The 23,955-nt window shown below is 40.5% G+C and overlaps 2 protein-coding genes and 2 long non-coding RNA genes across 10 annotated transcripts; 2 read left to right on the forward strand and 2 right to left on the reverse strand.

The window, feature by feature from the left end:
- Positions 1-3,814: 3,814 nt before the first annotated feature.
- LOC125568419 lies at positions 3,815-6,800 on the forward strand. Its single transcript, XR_007312349.1, has 2 exons — positions 3,815-3,898; positions 4,477-6,800. It is a non-coding gene; the product is annotated as an uncharacterized LOC125568419 (long non-coding RNA).
- A 2,185-nt stretch (positions 6,801-8,985) lies between these two features.
- On the forward strand, positions 8,986-16,143 carry LOC5515991 (ubiquinone biosynthesis monooxygenase COQ6, mitochondrial). The gene is made up of 12 exons (XM_001636095.3): positions 8,986-9,186; positions 9,354-9,485; positions 9,607-9,665; positions 9,898-10,101; positions 10,512-10,694; positions 10,936-10,998; positions 11,196-11,303; positions 11,833-11,917; positions 12,303-12,426; positions 14,609-14,724; positions 15,094-15,260; positions 16,020-16,143. The coding sequence occupies exons 1-12, from the start codon at positions 9,030-9,032 to the stop codon at positions 16,047-16,049; spliced, it is 1,428 nt and encodes a 475-aa protein (XP_001636145.2). The 5' UTR covers positions 8,986-9,029; the 3' UTR covers positions 16,050-16,143.
- A 760-nt stretch (positions 16,144-16,903) lies between these two features.
- LOC5499548 (sphingosine-1-phosphate phosphatase 2) lies at positions 16,904-23,851 on the reverse strand. Its single transcript, XM_048729724.1, has 3 exons — positions 23,154-23,851; positions 21,528-21,617; positions 16,904-17,777 (listed from the first exon to the last, which is right to left on the reverse strand). Exons 1-3 carry the CDS (start codon positions 23,721-23,723, stop codon positions 17,238-17,240), a joined length of 1,200 nt encoding a protein of 399 aa, XP_048585681.1. The 5' UTR covers positions 23,724-23,851; the 3' UTR covers positions 16,904-17,237.
- On the reverse strand, positions 18,195-20,622 carry LOC125568210. 7 transcript variants are annotated; one of them, XR_007312130.1, is made up of 5 exons: positions 20,188-20,622; positions 19,446-20,137; positions 19,054-19,347; positions 18,908-19,005; positions 18,195-18,709 (listed from the first exon to the last, which is right to left on the reverse strand). It is a non-coding gene; the product is annotated as an uncharacterized LOC125568210 (long non-coding RNA). The 7 variants fall into 7 exon arrangements; XR_007312128.1 differs by having other exon boundaries at positions 19,446-19,937; positions 20,038-20,622; XR_007312129.1 differs by having other exon boundaries at positions 19,446-19,839; positions 19,888-20,622.
- Positions 23,852-23,955: the final 104 nt, after the last annotated feature.

The raw sequence follows: 23,955 nt of genomic DNA on the forward strand, positions 1-23,955 counted from the left end.
TTGTTGCTTGCTTGTCTTGGTCTTGCGGCTTGCTTGTCTTGGTCTTGCGGCTTGCTTGTCTTGCTCGTCTTGGTCTTGCGGCTTGCTTGTCTTGGTCTTGCGTCTTGGTCTTGCGGCTTGCTTGTCTTGGTCTTGCGGCTTGCTTGTCTTGCGGCTTGCTTGTCTTGGTCTTGCGTCTTGCTCGTCTTGGTCTTGCGGCTTGCTTGTCTTGCTCGTCTTGGTCTTGCGGCTTGCTTGTCTTGGTCTTGCGTCTTGGTCTTGCGGCTTGCTTGTCTTGGTCTTGCGGCTTGTTGTTTTGCGGCTTGCTTGTCTTGGTCTTGCGTCTTGGTCTTGCGGCTTGCTTGTCTTGCTCGTCTTTGTCTTGCAAGCTGCAAGACCAAGACGAGCAAGCTGCAAGACTAAGACGAGCAAGCCGCAAGACAAGCAAGACAAGAAAGCTGCAAGACCAAGACAAGCAAGCCGCAAGATCAAGAAAAGCACGACAAGCAAGTCGCAAGATAAGCAAGACAAGCAAGACAAGCAAGACAAGCAAGACAAGCAAGACAAGCAAGACAAGCAAGACAAGCAAGACGAGCAAGACGAGCAAGACGAGCAAGACAAGCAAGACAAGCAAGACAAGCAAGACAAGCAAGACAAGCAAGTCCAAGACAAGCAAGTCGCAAGACCAAGACAAGCAAGCTGCAAGACCAAGACAAGCCAGCTGCAAGACCAAGACAAGCAAGCCGCAAGACCAAGACAAGCAAGCCGCAAGACCAAGACAAGCAAGCCGCAAGACGAGCAAACCACAAGACCAAGACGAGCAAGACAAGCAAGCCGCAAGACCAAGACGAGCAAAACGAGCAAGACGAGCAAGCCGCAAGACCAAGACGAGCAAGACGAGCAAGACGAGCAAGACGAGCAAGACGAGCAATACGAGCAAGCCGCAAGACAAGCAATACTAGCAAGCCGCAAGACAAGCAATACGAGCAAACCGCAAGACCAAGACGAGCAAGCCGCAAGACAAGCAATACGAGCAAGCCGCAAGACCATGTTAGGAGGAGCTTTAGCTATAAGGTGACCCATAAATGCTTTGTGTTATAAGGAACGAGTATTCTTGTTTCTCTATAAAGTAATGCAGTTTGATTGCTCAGTCAGTTTTGCTTTCTTATGTTTGAACATGCCCCTTTCCATAGGGTTCCAGCACAGGCCAAATGACCGGTTTCCCCTTGATGGTAAGTGTCACTCTGGAATGATGTGTATTAATTTTTTTATTATAAATAATACTATTACGTCAATCAGTTTTATGATAAATCAAAGATAATTTATAGTTGTCAAATAAATACATAATCATCAGGGGCGTACCCAGGATTGGCCGAGGGGGTGCACAGTATAGGTATCATATGGAAAAAGCATGGTATTTGAAGATTCCTTAATAAGGAATGACCCACTTTTTGGCCGCCAAGGAGGTGCACGCGCACACTGCACACCCTCCCGTGGACGCACCTGATTATGTCAATTGCAACAATGTTATTTATGTGCACCATGTTTCTTATGTGTTGTTCCTAGAATCATTCAACATCAACGTCAGTAACCTCAAGCACATTGCATCAAATGACTAGTTCCCCTTTGGTGGTAAGTGATTCTGGAATAATATATAATAATATATATTAGAAATAACACCATTACATAAATAGGCAATGTTTCTCATGTGCACCATGTAGTTCTCAGAATTATCCAATGTCAACGTCAGCAACATCAGTGCAACAAATGACTAGTTCTTATTTGGTGGTGATTCATGTATAATATATACTAATATTTATTAGAAATAACACCATTACATCAATAGACAATGTTTATAGTGTGTACCTATTGTGTATTACACTATTAGAGTAATATCAATCAAATGCCAAATGACTCTGGAAATATAACGCACTTTTCAAAATGTCATTTAAATGATTGCTCACAAGGGAAAAAGAAAATTTCCCGAATTCTCTCGGTCAATAAGTTTTTGAAATATTAACCAACTGGGGAACATTTGATTCAAACTTCTACACATAACATCGACTAAGAGTGTGTGTTTGAGTCGACTATGCACCAGCTATATAAAAAAAGAGTATGTAGATTTAGGCATTGCCTAAAGGCGAGGCCAGCACATTTGTATTGCAAATGTCTTTCACAGTTTTTACAATAATAAAAATATAAGGTATAGCCTTCACACAATGGTGTCACGGACTAATCTAATTCAATGGCGAAGAACAATAACAGGGATAATACAGTTCAGATACAAGGGAAGTATAGCGATGCCTCTGCAATCAGCTCTGGTACTGTGCTGAGTAGCTTTTTGATAGGGGTTGGCCACTTTATTGTGGTTCACAAGAAAAGCAATGAAAGTAATATAGACTACCTCTGAATTTGTTATTTTCCCCTTTAATATCTATCATAGACTTATTTTAAGACAATCATTTAATTTTATGGCCACTTAAAACAACAAACACCCCAGTAATCTGTTAGAAATGTGGCTGCAATAACTAAATAATAACTAAAACTGTTTTCAAAACCCTGTGCAACAAAATGTAATTGTTAAAGTGTAATAGTCAAGCCAGAACAAAAGAGAACAAAGATCGTGTATTAGTACTAAATAAACTAAATAGTATTTCGTGGGTTTTTGAAAACCACTCTATCCAATGCTTTTATTGAGAGCTATTTGCCAAAGACACAGCAGCATTTTAGTAGAGGTGCAGCATCTTGCTTTGATAGGTTTGATTTTGCTGAAAAACAAGATAACTTTTTTTATTTCTTTTTATGTACTGCCAAGTTCAGTGAATTTTATGTACCGCCAAGTTCACTCTGGTATCAAGAGCCTTTCTTATTCATTCTTTCCCAGAGCAGTCAGATTATGGAACCTCTAGCCTCTGTCAGCCTTCAAGGCAGGCAACACCACACCTTAAGCAGCTTTGATTTAATTTTTTTCTATAAATTCATTTGTTTGACTATTCATTATTAGTTATTTATCATTTATGTCTATTTTTAATTTGTAAGGAACTTCTAGCTTTAGTTCAAACTAGTTGTTGAGGTAAAGAAACTAATAACGTCGAACATATACTGTATTCCCCTCAGAAAAAAAGAATTTACAAAACTAACCTAAATAAATTGTTCTTACCAAACAAAAATCAAAACTGAGAAAAATATTAGATAACATACATTCGTTTACTCTTTTTGCCTTTTAGTCTGGCTTAGATTCTATAGTGAGTAAGTTATAGAATAAGATTGACACAAGAAATTGTCACTTGGACAGAAATAACAGAAGCGGTTTTGTTCGAACAATTCGCACTTCACTCTACAAGATATATAGTTACAGTAAAGGAAAACTACAGTTTAAATTTAGACTAAACTGAACATCAACGAATGAGTAAAGTACTCAATCAGAACGTATAATAGTCTACAAACTACGATCAGAAGCAATAAAATTGTTTGATAAGTTTACGATTTGAAAACGTACCGTTTCATACGTTTCAAGTCGGCGAGAGACCCACATTAATAATCATACTTTTGCTGCTTTATTGTCTTCGATTTCTTCGTCTTTAAGACATGGATCGTTTCTCATATTTGAGGCTTTTTGTAAAAACTTTCTTTAGTAGACTTTCTTTCATCGTTATGTTGTGAATCGGTAGTGTAGTCGATCTTCCGACAGCGGACTCAGAGAAAATTGCAGATTCCTTGATTTAAGCAATGAGCTGTGAATGACTGTAATAGGGTTTATCAAATATTTTTTCCACTCCTTAGGTGTTTGGAAGTTTGCGCTTTTCTCGAGTGAAAGCGACCGTGTCGACGCGGCAGAACCACAGGGCTCCCGCGCGATGACCTTATATACCATTTTTCTATACCTATGGGGCTCTAATGGGGCTCCTCTATGATGCTAGTAAGTATGTCTGTAACAGCTGTCCACGGTTGCCCACTGCCATCTAGATGGGAATCAAGTTGATGTCATGTTTAGTTCCTCCAGTGGCAGCCTTCCTCATTCTTTCAAAAGTCGAATTTTAATAGAACTCAGTTTTTATATAATCTGATTTAATGTTTTAGTCTTGCTTGCGTACGATCCGTAATGGAAAGATCAGTCCGTCCTTACTCGCTGTTCTTAGGTCGAATCTTTCACTTATCGAATGGGTTGGGGTCTCTGTTCATAAAACTTTAATATTAACAGCTTGTCGGCGAACTGTCAAACGCCCAGTTGCTTAACGATTTTATCACGACAACAACTTGATCGTCTGGACCTTCGCTTTTTTTTATTTTAACATTCGGGTGAGGAGAGAAGAGGGGAAAGAGGAAAATATGTAGAAGCGATGGGGTGTTTAAACATAATAAGACCTAAATTTGTGACTAGCATGAGGTCTAATAGCTACGTCATAGCCGATAATCTATTTTATTTTTATATATTTTTTAAACATTTTTAAACGTGGTGCCAATCTTGACATTTGTTAATGTTTTATTGACCTACAGGATGGCACTAGGGTGCGGAGATCGGCGAGTACCGAGCGGGTTCAATGGCCTAAGTGTGAACGTCTGCTCCATCCAGCTGACACGAGGACCCAACACACGGGTAATCCACCCGCCTCCATCACACCCCAGCGCCGTTTGCGTAGTACCACTGCTGTAGACGGCAGCAATAAATGCTTTCCAACGTATCATCGTGCAGTTGGAAAGCGTTTTCGTTACGGTTCTGAGCATGTGTTATCACATTCCGTGATCTTTTGTTTTGATAATAACAACTATTGTTTTATGTTTGCAAAATTACGTAACTACGTTAGCACTACAGATCGTATAAGTATGAGAGAGATGAATTTTTTCATGTTTTAAAAATAAATAAAAAAAAGTATTCTCTCGACGGTATGTATTATCAAGGGATTTAGATTAGGTATTTAAGTAGGTTTTTGTGTTTTTTCATTCTCTTGGTGTTCGCTCTCGAACCACTGTTACTTTTTTTATATGTTCTTTTTTAGATTGGCGTATTTAGCGGATAAGGTATTTTTTTGTTTTTATTGTTAGTAACGTTTCATTGATTTTGTTTTGTTTTGTATTTTCAGGTTGTTGATCTTCGCTTTATCATTCGTTAGTTCGTTATTTTTATAATCATTCCGTTTTGTAGAGAATTCTGATATCTATGCCTCGGATGGGCTAGTAAAGGTTATGCGCCGGATGCGCAGTTTGTCAAAGATGCGGGCTAAGGAAATGCGCCGGATGCGCAGTTTGCCCCAGATGCAGGCCTAATGATATGCGCCGGATGCGCAGTTTGACCCAGATGCAGGCCTAATGATATGCGCCGGATGCGCAGTTTGCCCCAGATGCGGGCCTAATGATATGCGCCGGATGCGCAGTTTGCCCCAGATGCGGGCCTAATGATATGCGCCGGATGCGCAGTTTGTCCCAGATGCGGGCTAAGGATATGCGCCGGATGCGCGGTTTGCCCCGGATGGGCTTTAGCCGGATTATGCGCCGGATGCGCAGTTTGTCCCGGATGGGCTTTTTTATTTATACTGTGTATGTTTTTTTTAATAAATTAATTTAGTAAGGCAATCTTGGTTATTCTATCTATTCTGGGTTTATTGTTTGTTTGCTTTTTCTATTATTATTTTCACAGTTTTCAGATGCTATGGTCCGACTTCAAGTCCGCCATACCCTGTCATTCTTCACGCAGTAGATAAAGTACAACAGACTGTTTTACGTTCAAAATTTGATGGAACTGTCAAGACCTATTCAGGGGGTTTCAATCGTTGGAAGCACTGGGAGACTAGCAATCATTTAAGTCATTTTCCTGCTAACCCATTCTATGTTGCAGTTTATCTTCAGTGCTTATTGGAATCAGCACAAAGCCCTTCGCCCAACTTATTCTATTGACTAGGCGCACTGCCTTGGGGGGCTACCAAAGATCTCGGATCATGCTATAGTAAAGGCGATGCTTGATGCTTCCAAAAGAATACTGGGAAAGTCTAGAAACAAAAAAGAACCAGTAACTGCAGAGATGCTGTTGGCGTTGGTCTCAAAGTTTGGGAAAAATCCTGCTCTGAGTGACTGCAGATCTCTAGTCTTGTGTTTAATTGGTTCTGCGGGTTTTCTGCGGTTCAGTGAAATTTGTAGTATTAGATGTTGTGATGTTAAATTGTTCCCCTAGTATGATTTTATCTTTATAGAGTCTTCTAAGACTGATCAACTACGCGAGGGAGCCTGGGTGACAATTGCTCGTTCTGAATTGGTGACATGTCCGGTAGCTGCCCTGGAGAAATACATAGCATTCGCTGACTTAAAACTGGACGATGATCTGCCTTTATTCCGTGTTTTAGCTGGACCATCTTGCTCTAACAAGGTGCGCTCTCAAGGAGGCGTTCACTGGGATTACAGACGTGTCGAAGATTAGTCGCCACAGCCTTAGATTTGGTGGAGCTACAGCCGCAGCCAATAACGGGATTCCCGATAGACTTTTAAAACGTCATGGCAATGGTCGAGTGAGAATGCTTAAGACGGCTATGTTAAAGACAATCTAGACTTACTTTTATCTGTTTCCAGAAACTTAGGAATTTAATTTGCCTTGCCCAGCTGGCATAAGAGGAGCGGTCCTTAGGGCTGGGGTTTTCCCCGTGTTTTCAATGTGTATAAGTGCTGCGGAGCACATAGGGGTTTTGTCACCCTTTGGAACTTCCGCACGCCCTCTTTTCAGATATTATCTAGACAAGGTATCAATTTTTAATATTTAAACACTCACTCACGCAGTATGTTTGTAAATACAACTAATAAAATTGTGCGGTTCTCAGCCGAGCACACGACATATATAAAGGTGTGCTTGTGGTTGTGTTAGCACGACCTGGGGGGGAGGGGGGGAGGGGGATAATAAATTTAGGAGAGAGATGATAATTTTGTCATCTCGCCTGTCGGACACCGAGTACCACTGTGTAACCAAACTTCATGACATTTTAGATTGAGGCCAGTCTTTCTTCCAGTCTTTCATCCAGTCTTCCAGTCTTTGTTCCATGTGAGGGAACCTCGCGCATGCGTGGTTACCTAGTCCCTCACTACTTTTCCACTCAATTTCCAGCGCCCTGTGGAGGTGTCTGGATGTGTCTGTACGCTGACCTTCGTCAAAGGGCGTACGTAACCTAGACAGCTTTTCTCAGTTGAGGGGGGGGGGGCTCCTTGCTAGGGGCCTGTGTCAAGAGCCAGAACTACAGTTGCAAGAAGAACAAGATTAATGAAAGTAGAAGAAACGTACATCACTGAAAGAGTACCACTTGTGCTTTAATTTAAACCTTGACATAAAAGTTGTCTTGACTTGACATTACACCACATTGATCAGAAGACTATGAAAGTCAGCCCCCTGAGTGTACTCATATTGGATTCTTAGTTATATTTATTACAAAAAAGTATACAAGTGCTTAAACCTTTAAACTATAGAATTGTCAGTAGAGCTAAACTCTTTTTCCACAGAGGCGTAAAGCATACAATTTCAACCTTGTGTTCATTTTTTACTCTGATTCCACCATGCCTACGCATACTTTTTCAGCTACTCTATAGTTCTTTCTAGTCAGACCACAGGTTAAACCCCTGAATATACTCGTATGGGATAGCAGCTAGTATAATTTTGAGAATTGTATATCCTTAATTATGACGTAAAAATTATTATAGCCGTAGCACCATAAGTTTCATAGACCGGCATGTAGTTATACCCGAAAATTGCCTCTCGTTGAAAATGTAATCCTTGTAGAAGATCTCGTCTTTGACTTCGAACCCAAGTTTGTAGAATAGCGCCTGGCTTTCACTTCCAGAAGCTGTGGCAACAAAAAACTTAGCTCCTTCCTCAACAATCTCAACAACGTGCTTTTGGGCGATCCCGAGTCTTCTATAAATAGGAGAAACTCCTATTTTAAAACAAAGCATAAATTTGCATAATTGTTTTGTAATTTCTGACTTTGATAGAAAATCCTCTCGAGATTCCCATTCAAGTTAAAACTTGGCTCGTAATATTGTTTTATATCGTCGGGTAGCGCTATATCATCCGGAAGGTGCGTCTTGTTAAGCTTACCAGTAGTAACGCCTACTACTTCATTGAGACATTGAGCTTCTTGTCGATGGCCACTACTGATACCCCATCTTTCACGGAGGCTCGGCAGGTCACCGAGATTTGATGATTGCTCTCATCACCTCTCCATTCAAGAACGCCTTTGTTAACGTGTGAGCAGCTCCCTGTACATTTCGTCCTTCGTCTGTTCGTCCTTTTAACACTTTGTAAACGATCTCTGGCTTGTGTTGTGTAGGCTGTATAAGGTTGTGTAGGCTGTATAAGGTTGTGTAGGCTGTATAAGGTTGTGTAAGCTGTATAAGGTTGTATAGGCTGTATAAGGTTGTGTAAGCTGTATAAGGTTGTGTAGGCTTTATAAGGTTATGTAAGCTGTATACGGGTGTATAAGCTGTAAAGGGTGTATAAGCTGCACAAGGGTGTATAAGCTTTGCAAGGGTGTATAAACTATTTAAGGGTGTATAAGGGTGTATGAGCTGTACAAGGTTGCTTAAGGCATATAACGCTATTCAATGCCGGTAGACATGACGGAAAAACCTGGACAATACGCATTTCTAGATAGAGAAAGAAGACACAATTGCTAAGAATGGCTATCGGTTCCTTGTTTTAGGGACTGATTTCCAAAACACAAATGACGCGAGACCGAAATGCACTTACCGAGTTTTAGGCTTTTTAGATATTTTTTCCTTGATCATCCTTGCGCTATATATGGGCTCAGGGACGAAAAGCTCAAATTTCAATGACAATTTACAAAAAGTCGCATAAATTAATAAAAAGTCGCATTTGATGTTTTGTTAGCTATTACTTATTATGGGCTTATTTGAAGCGTCATGTCATGCCTGTACAATTTTATGGATGTCGCTACAATATACAATATAATAGACCATATAGATAGACATATATATGGTACAAAATAATAGACCATATACGAAGTACCTACCAGTTGGTCTTTTCTTACACACGAAAATAAAGCTATATTTTTGCTAAAATGTGGCGAATATTAAGGCGATCTGCACGTTCTGTTAGACGCTTGCAGTATCATGTTTGCTCGTACTGTTCATCAACTAACCCTAGAAAGGAAAATCTCTACGATGTAACGATTGTTGGAGGAGGAATGGTTGGGGCTAGTTTGGCATGTGCCTTGGGTAAGATTTAGTTGTGTAACCATGATAACAAATCTCTCAAACATATAACAAGGAAGGTTGAACCAAAATTAATAAGTTCCAACCCTTTTTTATGATCAACTCATGCTTTCAGTAATATGCAGTTCATATTGCTAAATTTGAAATGTTGACGTTAATTGTTTGTGCAGGATTTGAAGGTGCCTTGTCCAAGCATAGAGTTCTTGTAGTAGAAGCTGGACATGACAGACCATTTGAGCTCCCAGAGAAGTACAGCAACCGTGTGAGTTCCATTACTCCAGGGTCCAGGAAGTTGCTGGAAAGTATGTGCTCCCGTAATCTAATCAATAATATACATATAACAGGTTATAATGATTATTTTTGTGAATAATTGCAGTTGCCTATTGTAACTTTCTAAATGTCTTTCCTCTTTTCCGTTTCTAGGTGTCGGGGCATGGGATCACATCAGCAACATGAGAGTCAAGCATTACAAAAGATTAAATGTCAGTTGAGTTCTACCAACTAGGCTTGGCAATTTCTAGGACAGCACTTTGCACTTTCCCTGGTTTAATAAAAAGCTTTCCTATTTTAACTAAAAGGACATGTTTAAACTTTAGTAAGTTAGCAGCAAAAAAAATAATCAATTCCTGCTGTGATAGGCCTCTTTACTGAAGGTCAGCTTTTACTCCCATCAGTCTTTGGGTGATGTTTGTGTTGCCTTGCTTCATATTCCAGGTCTGGGATGCCTGTGGTGATGGCCACATTGTGTTTGACTCCTCCCCAGACCTCAACTCAGATAGTGACATGGCCTGCATTGTCGAGAACAATGTTATTGTTGCTGCTCTCAATAAACAGATGAAACTACTGGAACCAACTGTCACAGTCAAATATGGCGCCAGAATTAAAAAGATCAATTTCCCTGATCCAGCATGGGCTATGGTTAGTGTGTACAAAATATTCACCATAGATGTCCTCTTGACTTTAGTTTGAGAAAAAAAATTGTTTGTGCTAATATCTTCAAACTCGACCCATCCATAAATGCTTTTTATCTTATGTTTTGAGAGAACCTGGATACACCTGGGTACTCTTTGTAGATATCCTTTGTCCAGGTTAGTGAGTACTCCTTGGTATCTGTTTGTGCCATTCTTAGAGTATCTATCCACAAATAGGGTGTTGCTACTAGGGACAAAGGGGGATACTGGAAAAACTTCAACTTCCTAAGGGACTTATTTTGCTTCATTTTTATCTGCTAACTCTCTTCCCATGTTCTTTACCATTAGGATTTAATAAGGTGCCACTATGATATAAACAGATTCTTGTTAAAACTTTAGTCAATAAATCATTACCAGGAAAGTGAGACAAGAGGGAATCCATGGATGGAAGTTGAGCTTGAAGATGGATCTGTCATCCAGTCAAGGCTGCTTGTTGGGGCAGATGGTGCAGCATCGACAGTGAGAAAAGCCACTGATATTGAATATCTTTCCTGGAGTTATGAACAGTGGGGTGTTGTAGGAACACTCAGGCTTGGTGAGGTGAATAATCAGACTACACTTTTATGCAGCAGGGATTGGTGTGGATGTGCAAGAATAATGTATATGTACAGAATCTTGATTATTATCAGTACACTATCTTTGTTATTCTTCTCCTGTTAATATTTATCATCATCATCATCATTATTATTATTATATAAAAATACTATCATTATCATTATTATTACTAAAAAATACTATTATTGTTATAACTTAGTTATGATTGTTAATCTATCTTCACTAGATAACAGAAAATGTGGTGGCATGGCAAAAGTTTTTACCAACAGGGCCACTTGCTCTTTTGCCAGTAAGTATTAGATATACTGTATAAGGTAGTAACTGTGCATCACAAAATAAAATATTTTTTTGTTTGAAAAATAGAGTTAAATAAAGACACTAATACTAAGATATTGTCAAATAAGACAACCAGTGTAACCCTGGCTTTGTGCTCTTTAGAACAATTATAATTTGCTTACATTAAATGTACTTTTCTTGTGTGTACAGCTGAGTGAGACCCACAGTTCTGTTGTATGGACAACTACTCGTGAGCATGCTCAAGAACTTGTCTCACTTCCTGAAGACAGATTTGTAGATGCTATCAACAATGCTTTTGTAAGTGTGAATAAGTCACGGGGGGGGGGGGGGGTGATAAATATGTGATGTGCTGTAAAGGTTTCCCCCCCCCCCATGTTGTATGTAGGCTTTGCTAGTACTATTGTAGTATCAACTTCCCTAATTTCTGGTGGACTCTTCTTAGTAATTCACAATACGGAAATAACCCAGGTTGGTTGACAACGGAGTACTGTAGTTGCTGACATGAGAACATACCATTTTAACCTTGTATTGATTTATTTCCCTGATTCCACCATGCCAACGCAGACCACCTAGTTATTCTACAGCTTTTTTCCATGAATGATAAGCATTAGAAGTCGAAAAATGTAAACATGTCCTTGGGGGGCGTGCCCCCGGCCCCCTGTGCACATTTGTCTTAAGTCACAAATTTTCGTCTCTGAACTTTGTCCCTTTCAGGCCAGCTTCACCGCCCCAGTAGTCTGCTATTTTTAGTAGTCTTACCTATTTGCCAATAAATCTTTTGTGATGCGTTTACCCAACTCCCTTGTTCTTGTATCTTGTTATTTAGTGGGAAGACATGGATCGCCACCCTGCAGTAGACACTGCCTCCAAGCTGGCACAGTCAATTTCTTCATTCATTGAACCATTTGCAGGTGGGTTTTTCTCAATATTTATTAAGAGAAATAAAAAAATAGTTCAAGTTATTGGGGGGCTCTAGCCAGGAAATCACAAGAAATACATTATTGATCTGGTACTTTGTTTTGTTTGAAGAACGCCAAATAAAGTACATTATTATTATGTGGCTCAATGATGACACAAAAATTCCATAAAGATGACAATAAAAAGTGTTAAGTACAGTAAAAGAAACTGTAGGTGACTTTTATCATATGTCTTCCCTGTTCCCCTTCTTGGCTGTAGCCTTGAGGTCACTCCCTTGAAGTCGCCGTCTCTGTTTTGAGCCATGGCCATACCTTGCAGAGGAGGGTGTAACTGCTCCTCTCAAAAAACTAAAATTCCGAAAAATTATCTTGATCGTAGGCTCATCATCTGCGGTTCAGATGCCGCCAAGCATCTCTGGCGTCGAGGAGGGCAGCAGAGGGATGTTCCCGCTAGGGTTAGGCCATGCAACTCACTATGTTCAGCCCCGCCTTGCACTTATTGGGTAAGTGACACACTATATTGCACCTCACATTTATAAAGTGTATTGGTCTAGGCCCTGCAACACATTATGTCCAGCTGTAACTTGCACTTAGGTATTAAGTAACTCACTCTGCTCAGTCCTCCCTCAAATAACCAGCATAATATTGCTGTTTCAAATAGCCTAGACAAAGCAAATGTCCTCAATGGTTATTTTTTCTCTATTTTTACTAAAGAGGAATCTAGTACAGCACCAAGCTTAAATCCAAATTCATCAAGCCAAGAAATGGGTAAAATCATAGTCACCTCAAATGGTGTTCAGAAGCTTTTAAATTCACTTGATTCAAATAAGGCTGGGGGGCCTGATAAATTGCCAACTCGTATTTTAAAGGAATTATCCCAAGAGTTGGCACCCCTATATACACAACTTTTCCAACAGTCCTTAGATCAGGGAAAATTACCCATGGACTGGAAAATTGCCAATGTAGTGCCAATTTTTAAAAAAGGTAAAAGATCATCACCAAATAACTATCGACCCGTTTCCCTTACATCTGTTACTTGCAAAATCTTGGAGCATGTAATATGCCACCATGTTTGGCAACATTTGGAGCAGCATGGCATACTTAGCGATTTTCAACATGGTTTCCGTAAAAGGAGGAACTGTGAAACACAATTAATTATAACATGCCATGACTTGGTAAGCGCCATAAATCAAGGGAAACGGGTTGATGCTTTTATCTTAGATTTTTCAAAGGCCTTTGACCGAGTGCCGCATAGACGACTTCTTTACAAATTAAGCTATTATGGCATCAGGGGTAGCTTGCTGACCTGGATGGAAGATTTCCTCACCCAGAGATCACAGTGTGTAACACTAGAGGGTGCAACATCCAGTCAATGCTCTGTTACCTCTGGTGTACCACAAGGAACAGTTTTAGGACCACTTTTGTTCCTGCTTTTTGTAAATGATCTCCCTCTAAATATCTCGTCAACTATTAGGCTTTTTGCAGATGACTGCCTTTTATATCGCACTATTGATGACTCAAATGACAGCCTAGCTTTACAAAACGATCTTGATGCTCTAAATAGATGGGAGAGGGATTGGCAAATGGCCTTTAATGTGGAGAAATGCCACACTATGTGCTTCTCCACAAGCAGAGCGAAAATTCCAGACCATCCCTATATACTTAACAACAGGATTCTAGAGAGGGTTTACCATCACTCCTATCTAGGAGTACTACTCTCAGGGGATTTAAAATGGGATAAACACATCGCACAAATTACATCTAGTGCAAATCAGACCCTTGGGGTCATTAGAAGAAATTTTAGAACAGCCTCGGTAGACTGCAAGTCTAAACTCTATTGCAGTCTAGTTAGACCGAAGCTTGAATATGCAAACTCTGTCTGGTACCCGCATCTCCAAAAGGATAAACACCGCCTTGATATGGTGCAGAGGACTGCAGCCAGAGTTTGCTATAATAATTATTTGAGGGAGCCAGGGGTCGTAACAAACATGCTAAGAGAGCTGGAGTGGCCATCCCTTGAGGGCAGACGGACTCTCTCTCGAATGTCCATGTTCCATCAGGTTGTTTATGGAACTGTGGACATTGAGGGAGAGCCCTTCTTGGTTCCGATGGACCGGCCTTCAAGGAATGGCAACTCCAAGCGCTTCCATAGAACACATTCCAAGTGCAACCAGCATGCAAATAGCTTTTTCCCGTGGTCTATAAATTTTTGGAACAATTTACCAGGTTCAATTACCAACATAAAAGAAAAGGGCAAATTCAAAGAGAAGCTTCAGCAGCATTTAATTGATAATGGCCAGTGGTTCTAGTATTCAAGTTATAAATTAATTAAGCTAAATTATTTAATTGAATTACTTTATTGAAAATTATTTTATAAATTTATTTTACAAATTATGAATATATTGTATAAGTTATGTAAATTATTCCAGATCTGTATATTTTTACCTTGTATTTATTTATACTGATGTGATACCGACATGGTTTTATCAGTTAATAAAGTAGAAGTAGAAATTAGGTAAGAGTATAAGTACACATGCTATATTCATTGATTCCTTTCATATATTTAGTAAGCACACAGTTTGTTCTGCCTTGTTCTTTAAGTGTAGGAGTCGGTCATCTTAGTTTTCAGCTGCAATCTCCATTATTGTGGAGTACACTTATCTAAATGCCTTGTTGTCCTTTTAGAGATGCAGCACACCGCGTCCACCCTCTTGCTGGTCAGGGTGTGAATCTAGGGTTTGGTGATGTGGCATGCCTGAGGGATGTGCTTGTGGCAGCAGCAAAAGATGGATGTGACCTGGGTATTGTGATAATCTGAGTTAATGTGATCTTGGTCATTTGATATTAGTCTTGTGGTTTGGGATATGTTCCCTACTAGCAGAGGCCTCTTTTCTCTGTATTTTGCTGGGCTGGAGTTCCCGAGGAAAAGATACCTCTGCGAAACTTTGTTTCCATCCCATAAAGGAGAAAAAAGGGTAGCTTAAGGAGGAGGCTAGGGTTTTCCCTTTTGGCAATTAGTTTATTTTTCTAAAAAGGATAGTCATAATGCACATATTCTTCTTGAGTTGACTTTTAGCTTAGTCATCACAGGAGGAGGAAGATGGATAAAACAGAATAGACATTAAATAATATTTTTATTAACTCATGTAGATTCTTTCCAATGTTTCTAGGTTCTCTTGACCACTTATTGCAGTATGAAACAGAGCGACAGAGAAGTGTTGTGCCCATGATGGCAGCAGTAGATTTCCTCAAAAGACTGTTCTCCACTTCTCATGCCTTGCCTGTAGCGGCACGCACCCTGGGCCTACTCACAACTAATGCGCTGACACCAGTCAAGGTGAGGCATTAATTAGAGCATGATCCGCCTTGGAAAAAAGGGGTTGAAACAGGTAGGGCCAGCCAGAAGGAAATTAAGGGACCAATAGGGCCATGTTCAGCCTTGGGATAAGGGACCAACAGGGGCATGATCAGCCTTGGGATAAGGGGCCAATAGGGGCATGATCAGCCCTGGGATACAGGACCAAATAGGGGCATTATCAGCCTGTGGATAAGGGGCCAATATTGGCCTGATCAGCCTTGGGATAAGGGGCCAATAGGGGCATGATCAGCCGTGGGATACAGGACCAAATAGGGGCATTATCAGCCTTTGGATAAGGGGCCAATAGAGGCATGATCAGCCTTGGGATAGGGGGCCAATAGGGGCATGATCAGCCATTGGATAAGGGACCAACAGGGGCATGATCAGCCTTGGGATAAGGGGCCAATAGGGGCATTATCAGCCTTTGGATAAGGGGCCAATAGGGGCATTATCAGCCTTTGGATAAGGGACCAACAGGGGCATGATCAGCCTTGGGATAGGGGGCCAATAGGGGCATGATCAGCCCTGGGATAAGGGGCCAATAGGGGCATGATCAGCCTTGGGATAAGGGGCCAATAGGGGCTTGATCAGCCCTGGGATAAGGGGCCAATAGGGGCATGATAAACATTTTTTTAAGTTAGTCATGAATTTACACTAAATAAATATAACTATCATATCTGCAAGAGCAGAACCTGTAAAATTTAATAGATTCAAGCTAATAACTTTTTTTTGTTTCAGGAGCAAATTATTTCCTTTGCAATGAAGTAAAGACAAGGAGAAATAAAGGACTGTTATTACATACAACAGAATATAATAAAGTACTAAATTTAATTTTAAAAGCAATAAAAAATGCTTTTCAGGATTTGTGTCTGATCTGTTGTATGGAATGGGAGGGGGGAGGCACAAACTTCACAGCCTTCCATAACAACCATAGCTTGTCACAAGTGTTTTAGCACAAAAAGGGGGCTAAATAGCAACCAAGCCCCATGAAAAAGGGCACTTTCAACATTAAGGAATTTCCTGTGATTCATTATTCTATGCCAAATAAGGTTGCACTTGGAGAATCCATGTGTCAGAATCTTCAGTGCATCATTGGTATCAAATAAATGAGCACGTTTCTCAAAACTATATTGTAACAATGTATAAAACAAATTATCTCATTTTTTGTGCGTCTCTCCTCTATGCATCTATTAGAGGACAGACGCACGGAAATTATGTGATGACTCACGCGAAAACGTACCTTCGGCCTATCTCACGGAAAGCTCGTGCTTATCTCGCGGAATGCCCGTTTCGCGGGTTAATTCGCGGAATTGAGAAGCTCTAAGGTACGTTTTTGCGTGAGTTGTCACATATAAGATCTATTTGTTTAATATCAACTCGACGATTTAGAGTGATTTTCAAAAACGTGTGAAACATAGATTGATAGCCAAAGGGTCATAGTCACTTCCTAACAAAAGATAACAAAGACAGTTCATTAATTCACATAACTAAGTATTCCACAGGTTTATGAAAACCATCTACTGCTCTTCTCATTCATTAACATTCTAGAAGTAGGAATGGTGAATTTGCTGTATTATGAGTCATGGCTTGTTCACAGGCATCCTAACAAACTGCAGACAAGCTTTGATGTCACCAACAATTTATTTACTTTTGAAGTAAATCTTTGGTCACAAACAGTGTTTTGTTGTTGAAAAGAAACAGCATATCTGGACAAATCTTACTTGAATAATATATTATGTGCAATCAAATTGGAAACATGCCTTTTCATTTCCAGGTTTGTCTTGAACAATTTATTACAAAAAAGAAATTACAACAATACTATTGTGTCATATTGGAAATTACAACAATACTATTGCATCATATAAAAGTTTCTTTTCTTTCTTTGTATATATTTTGCCTTGATTCTTGCCTTCTAGGTATGTACAGTTTTGTCATGTCATGCAAATTATTGTTCCATTATATACCAAAGTATTCAAAGCACATTGGGACAATAAAGACTGCATTGAAGCCAACTACTGTGTAAGTGATGAACCGATGTGTGTGTTCAATAAAGTCCTTCTCCAACTTTGGTTCCAAGTACTTTGGTAGAACTCTAGGGAGCACCATGTGTATCAACGCCTTCATCACACTCCGAGTTGGTGCAAGAATCATGATTCCCAGGAGAAACCTACTCAGCATCGCCATGACTCTGTCAAATCCTGGAAAGGTTATGAGGAATGGGGTACCAAGATAGGGATCTGGTACTCTAGTGGGTGCGAAGCGTGCCCAGGAAGCCAGCAACACACCAACACCAACACCTACTACCATGATAGTGTCTGCTTTGGTCTCTGTCTTTAAGGGTGGGGTTGGGTATAGGACGCACATGGCCAGCGGGATAGCAACAATGAAAATGGGAGCACTGGGTGATGTAAGAACCCAGTTTTCCAGTTGGACATCAAGGACTGGGATGACTACCACTAGCATCGCTACGGTCAGAGCCAAGCCGGCAAGGACATCCTGGGGACAAACCAAAATTGTTATATTCATTATATACTTTACGTTCTCAGGATAGTGGTACTATTGCTAGTATTTGTTTATTATTTCAGGGTAGTGGTAATATTGTTAGTACTGATATTTGTAATCTCTGAGTAGTGGTACTACAGGTAATATTTATTCTAATATTCTTGGGGGTAGCGAGGGTACAGACCTGCAAGGTGTGATTATTCTAATATTCTTGGGGGTAGCGAGGGTACAGACCTGCAAGGTGTGATTATTCTAATATTCTTGGGGGTAGCGAGGGTACAGACCTGCAAGGTGTGATTATTCTAATATTCTTGGGGGTAGCGAGGGTACAGACCTGCAAGGTGTGATTATTCTAATATTCTTGGGGGTAGCGAGGGTACAGACCTGCAAGGTGTGATTATTCTAATATTCTTGGGGGTAGTGACGGTACAGACCTGCAAGGTGTGATTATTCTAATATTCTTGGGGGTCATGAGAATACAGGCCTGCAAGGTGTGATTATTCTAATATTCTTGGGGGTCATGAGAATACAGACCTGCAAGGTGTGATTATTCTAATATTCTTGGGGGTAGCGAGGGTACAGACCTGCAAGGTGTGATTATTCTAATATTCTTGGGGGTAGTGAATACAGACCTGCAAGGTGTGATTATTCTAATATTCTTGGGGGTAGCGAGGGTACAGACCTGCAAGGTGTGATTATTCTAATATTCTTGGGGGTAGTGAATACAGACCTGCAAGGTGTGATTATTCTGATATTCTTGGGGGTAGTGAGAATACTGCCCTGCAAGGTGTGATTATTCTAATATTCTTGGGGGTAGTGAATACAGACCTGCAAGGTGTGATTATTCTAATATTCTTGGGGGTAGTGAATACAGACCTGCAAGGTGTGATTATTCTAATATTCTTGGGGGTCATGAGAATACAGACCTGCAAGGTGTGATTATTCTAATATTCTTGGGGGTAGTGAGGGTACAGACCTGCAAGGTGTGATTATTCTAATATTCTTGGGGGTAGTGAGGGTACAGACCTGCAAGGTGTGATTATTCTAATATTCTTGGGGGTAGCGAATACAGACCTGCAAGGTGTGATGATTCTAATATTCTTGGGGATAGTTAGGGTACAGACCTGCAAGGTGTGATTATTCTAATATTCTTGGGGGTAGTGAATACAGACCTGCAAGGTGTGATTATTCTAATATTCTTGGGGGTAGTGAGGGTACAGACCTGCAAGGTGTGATTATTCTAATATTCTTGGGGGTAGTGAATACAGACCTGCAAGGTGTGATTATTCTAATATTCTTGGGGGTCATGAGAATACAGACCTGCAAGGTGTGATTATTCTAATATTCTTGGGGGTAGTGAATACAGACCTGCAAGGTGTGATTATTCTAATATTCTTGGGGGTAGTGAATACAGACCTGCAAGGTGTGATTATTCTAATATTCTTGGGGGTAGTGAATACAGACCTGCAAGGTGTGATTATTCTAATATTCTTGGGGGTAGTGAGGGTACAGACCTGCAAGGTGTGATTATTCTAATATTCTTGGGGGTAGTGAGAATACAGACCTGCAAGGTGTGATTATTCTAATATTCTTGGGGGTAGTGAGGGTACAGACCTGCAAGGTGTGATTATTCTAATATTCTTGGGGGTAGCGAATACAGACCTGCAAGGTGTGATTATTCTAATATTCTTGGGGGTAGTGAATACAGACCTGCAAGGTGTGATTATTCTAATATTCTTGGGGGTAGTGAATACAGACCTGCAAGGTGTGATTATTCTAATATTCTTGGGGGTCATGAGAATACAGACCTGCAAGGTGTGATTATTCTAATATTCTTGGGGGTAGTGAATACAGACCTGCAAGGTGTGATTATTCTAATATTCTTGGGGGTAGTGAGAATACAGACCTGCAAGGTGTGATTATTCTAATATTCTTGGGGGTCATGAGAATACAGACCTGCAAGGTGTGATTATTCTAATGTTCTTGGGGGTCATGAGAATACAGACCTGCAAGGTGTGATTATTCTAATATTCTTGGGGGTCATGAGAATACAGACCTGCAAGGTGTGATTATTCTAATATTCTTGGGGGTAGTGAATACAGACCTGCAAGGTGTGATTATTCTAATATTCTTGGGGGTCATGAGAATACAGACCTGCAAGGTGTGATTATTCTAATATTCTTGGGGGTAGTGACGGTACAGACCTGCAAGGTGTGATTATTCTAATATTCTTGGGGGTAGCGAGGGTACAGACCTGCAAGGTGTGATTATTCTAATATTCTTGGGGGTCGTGAGAATACAGACCTGCAAGGTGTGATTATTCTAATATTCTTGGGGGTAGTGAGGGTACAGACCTGCAAGGTGTGATTATTCTAATATTCTTGGGGGTAGCGAGGGTACAGACCTGCAAGGTGTGATTATTCTAATATTCTTGGGGGTCATGAGAATACAGACCTGCAAGGTGTGATTATTCTAATATTCTTGGGGGTAGTGAGGGTACAGACCTGCAAGGTGTGATTATTCTAATATTCTTGGGGGTAGTGAGGGTACAGACCTGCAAGGTGTGATTATTCTGATATTCTTGGGGGTAGTGAATACAGACCTGCAAGGTGTGATTATTCTAATATTCTTGGGGGTAGTGAGAATACAGACCTGCAAGGTGTGATTATTCTAATATTCTTGGGGGTAGTGAGAATACAGACCTGCAAGGTGTGATTATTCTAATATTCTTGGGGATAGTGAGAGTACAGACCTGCAAGGTGTGATTATTCTAATATTCTTGGGGGTAGTGATAATACAGACCTACATGGTGTGATTATTCTAATATTCTTGGGGGTAGTGACGGTACAGACCTGCAAGGTGTGATTATTCTAATATTCTTGGGGGTAGTGAGGGTACAGACCTGCAAGGTGTGATTATTCTAATATTCTTGGGGGTAGTGACGGTACAGACCTGCAAGGTGTGATTATTCTAATATTCTTGGGGGTCGTGAGAATACAGACCTGCAAGGTGTGATTATTCTAATATTCTTGGGGGTCATGAGAATACAGACCTGCAAGGTGTGATTATTCTAATATTCTTGGGGGTAGTGAGAATACAGACCTGCAAGGTGTGATTATTCTAATATTCTTGGGGGTAGTGAGAGTACAGACCTGCAAGGTGTGATTATTCTAATATTCTTGGGGGTAGTGAGAATACAGACCTGCAAGGTGTGATTATTTTAATATTCTTGGGGGTAGCGAGGGTACAGACCTGCAAGGTGTGATTATTCTAATATTCTTGGGGGTAGTGAGAATACAGACCTGCAAGGTGTGATTATTCTAATATTCTTGAGGGTAGTGAATACAGACCTGCAAGGTGTGATTATTCTAATATTCTTGGGGGTAGTGAGAGTACAGACCTGCAAGGTGTGATTATTCTGATATTCTTGGGGATAGTGAATACAGACCTGCAAGGTGTGATTATTCTGATATTCTTGGGGGTAGTGAGAATACAGACCTGCAAGGTGTGATTATTCTAATATTCTTGGGGGTAGCGAGGGTACAGACCTGCAAGGTGTGATTATTCTAATATTCTTGGGGGTAGTGAGAGTACAGACCTGCAAGGTGTGATTATTCTGATATTCTTGGGGGTCATGAGAATACAGACCTGCAAGGTGTGATTATTCTAATATTCTTGGGGGTAGTGAATACAGACCTGCAAGGTGTGATTATTCTAATATTCTTGGGGGTAGTGAATACAGACCTGCAAGGTGTGCATCCCCATATAAAGCCTGCTGCTGCACACCAGGAGACACCAGCAGACAAAAACCGCAATGCCGACAGGTAGGGGATACTATAATGGAAAATAAAGCAAACATTAATTGGTACAAATCCATGTAAGACTCAAAAAAAGGGTAACAAGCACAGATTTCACAAATCATAGGAAGAATTTCCCTGTTTTCAAGAATCATGGAGCAAATTTAGGTGTTATCATGGGGAAACTCTTTTCCCCTAACACAAAGAACTGACCAATGAAGAACATAAAATTGTTCAATACATATTAGTAAAAATGCACTCACATACTATCATAATTTCTGCAATCTTATTGGGTAGCTTCTCACTAGGACTCCCCTACTCATTAAGGTCCAGCGATAGACACAAAAACTGTGTTTTAAGTGTAAAAAATGGCAGGTTTATTTCTGTAAGTTGCGAACAAAGTAGTGGATAAGTTAATTGATGAATCAATTAAAAAGGTGCTTTGCTCACATTTGCTTTAAAATGTTTTAAGAAAAGTTCACCTTATCAAGAAAGGTTCTCGAGAAGCATCAAGAAATGGGAAAAGACTCTGCAAATGGCTGTTTTATGTCATATTTGGCATAACAAAAAATGGGGAACATGCAATATATCATGTCTAGAGTCTTGACCCATGCAGCATAGATAGACATGACACATGCCTTGTATCCCATGCAATGACATTTAATATCGATGGAAGTTTTGTGCATTCTAAAACAATTTGACACCTAAGGCTCAATGACTATTGGCGAATAGTCACGCTTGGACTCTCAAATTTAAAGGATACCACAAAAAAGAAGTTTGCTTTACTGTGTAAAAAATTGCACAGGAAATTCCTACTGTTCCAAGGACAAAGTTTAGTCGGTATATTTTAGTGTAATTTGAGAGTTAAGGGTCAGAGGAAGAACAAGCTGATCAAATTTCTTATTTTTTCAGGGAAGTGATTTTAACTACTGTAAGTGAACATTAAACTTGAGGGAAAGTTTTTTTATGGGTGGGGAAGTTTGTGACGAATCAATTAACGGCGAATGTAATGAGCAGACATGAGTATCGGGTAACAAAACAATAAGCTGAAAATGTACATATATAAAATAATAATAATAATAATAATAATAATAATAATAATGTGTTTATTAACCCTATTGCAGCGAAAGCTGAATTACAGGGCAGCCAGTATATATATAATACATCCTTACATTTACATAACTTGTTGATAACGATAAGTACAGAAATTGTTGAGCCTATTCGTACGGCCGCAGATGGGGACAACAGACGCCGTACCGGACCGTAAACCATACCCATGGTGCGTTGCTACAGGAATAGGAATTAAGCGTTTAAGGGGGCCTCCGCGTTTGGCCTTTGCCACGAGAGCGATGCATGCCGTTTCTCTACGCTGGCATAGTGTTTCCAATTTAGCGTGTGATAATGCCTCATGGTAAGAGAGGTTTGGAAACACTATGCGCAGCACTTTTTTTTGGACCGATTCCACTAACTCTACCATAAATATCGGATTTTGCAAGCGCTAGTATTAATTTCAAATCTAATCCCAGAAAACATAGTTTTAAGCGATAGGCAGATAGGAAGGCTTATGTCTCACCTCATATCGATCGTAGGTGTAGTAAACGAGAGTAAAGGGAATAAGTGCTCCAACTATAGCGTGTGTTGAGGGCATACCGTACTCGCACTCAAAACGCTTCTCCACCGAAATCACCGGCGGACACGGGGGTCTCGGCCACTGGATCACATCCTTTGCACACTGACCAACATACATGAACAAGCACCAGAGAAATACGAGCCTACGAGCAACGTACTCGTCCATGTTCCAAAACACGAACGGAAAGAAAGTGATGTAGAACACCTCATACCCTAGCGTTGCGCCGAGAGTAAACAGCCAGTGGAAAAATGGATTGTAGGTGTATTTCTGTTCCTTTAGTTCTGGTAAATTATAGTTATTTTTGTTCAGTTCCTCTTCACTGATCTTAGGGTAATAACCGTTCTTATGTAGCACACCGTTCGGTCTAAATCCGTTGACATAACCATTGCCGGCATGGCCGTTCGCAAACTTGTTATCACGGTTGAGTTCTTCCCGCGGTTCCTTGATCTCCTTCAAGCCACACAGTGTTTGGAATCTCCGCACAAGATATGGGTCAGCTAGCGCTCTAAGCATAGCGATAGAGGGATGGAAGAGGCGAGTTGTAGACCTTGTGAGAAGTCCAGAAAAGGCGGGTGCTAGGAGCGCCCAGCCCGCGTAGCGTAGAGAGAAAGAAAGAGGAAAGAGGCTGTCACTAGCGGTCGTCTAAAAGGCCCGTTCCATATATGGAAAATAGGAGGGGCACTCGAGCTATCGGCGGTGGGGTGATCGCGGAAAATGTGTCGAAAGACACTTCGTGTGCACTTGG

Source organism: Nematostella vectensis, chromosome 7 (genome assembly GCF_932526225.1).
Source record: "Nematostella vectensis chromosome 7, jaNemVect1.1, whole genome shotgun sequence".
NCBI lineage: Eukaryota > Metazoa > Cnidaria > Anthozoa > Actiniaria > Edwardsiidae > Nematostella > Nematostella vectensis.

What these genes read in the sequence shown, in the direction of transcription:
- LOC5515991 (XM_001636095.3), top strand. Translation starts at nt 9,030, where the DNA reads ATGTGGCGAATATTAAGGCGATCTGCACGTTCTGTTAGACGCTTGCAG. An exon ending in AGCATTACAAAAGATTAAAT is followed by an intron (nt 9,666 to 9,897) that starts GTCAGTTGAGTT and finishes TTCATATTCCAG; the next exon opens with GTCTGGGATGCCTGTGGTGA. An exon ending in ATGCGCTGACACCAGTCAAG is followed by an intron (nt 15,261 to 16,019) that starts GTGAGGCATTAA and finishes TTTTTGTTTCAG; the next exon opens with GAGCAAATTATTTCCTTTGC.
- LOC5499548 (XM_048729724.1), bottom strand. Translation starts at nt 23,723, where the DNA reads ATGCTTAGAGCGCTAGCTGACCCATATCTTGTGCGGAGATTCCAAACA. An exon ending in ACACCTACGATCGATATGAG is followed by an intron (nt 21,618 to 23,153) that starts GTGAGACATAAG and finishes TTTCCATTATAG; the next exon opens with TATCCCCTACCTGTCGGCAT. An exon ending in TGGGGATGCACACCTTGCAG is followed by an intron (nt 17,778 to 21,527) that starts GTCTGTATTCAC and finishes GTTTGTCCCCAG; the next exon opens with GATGTCCTTGCCGGCTTGGC.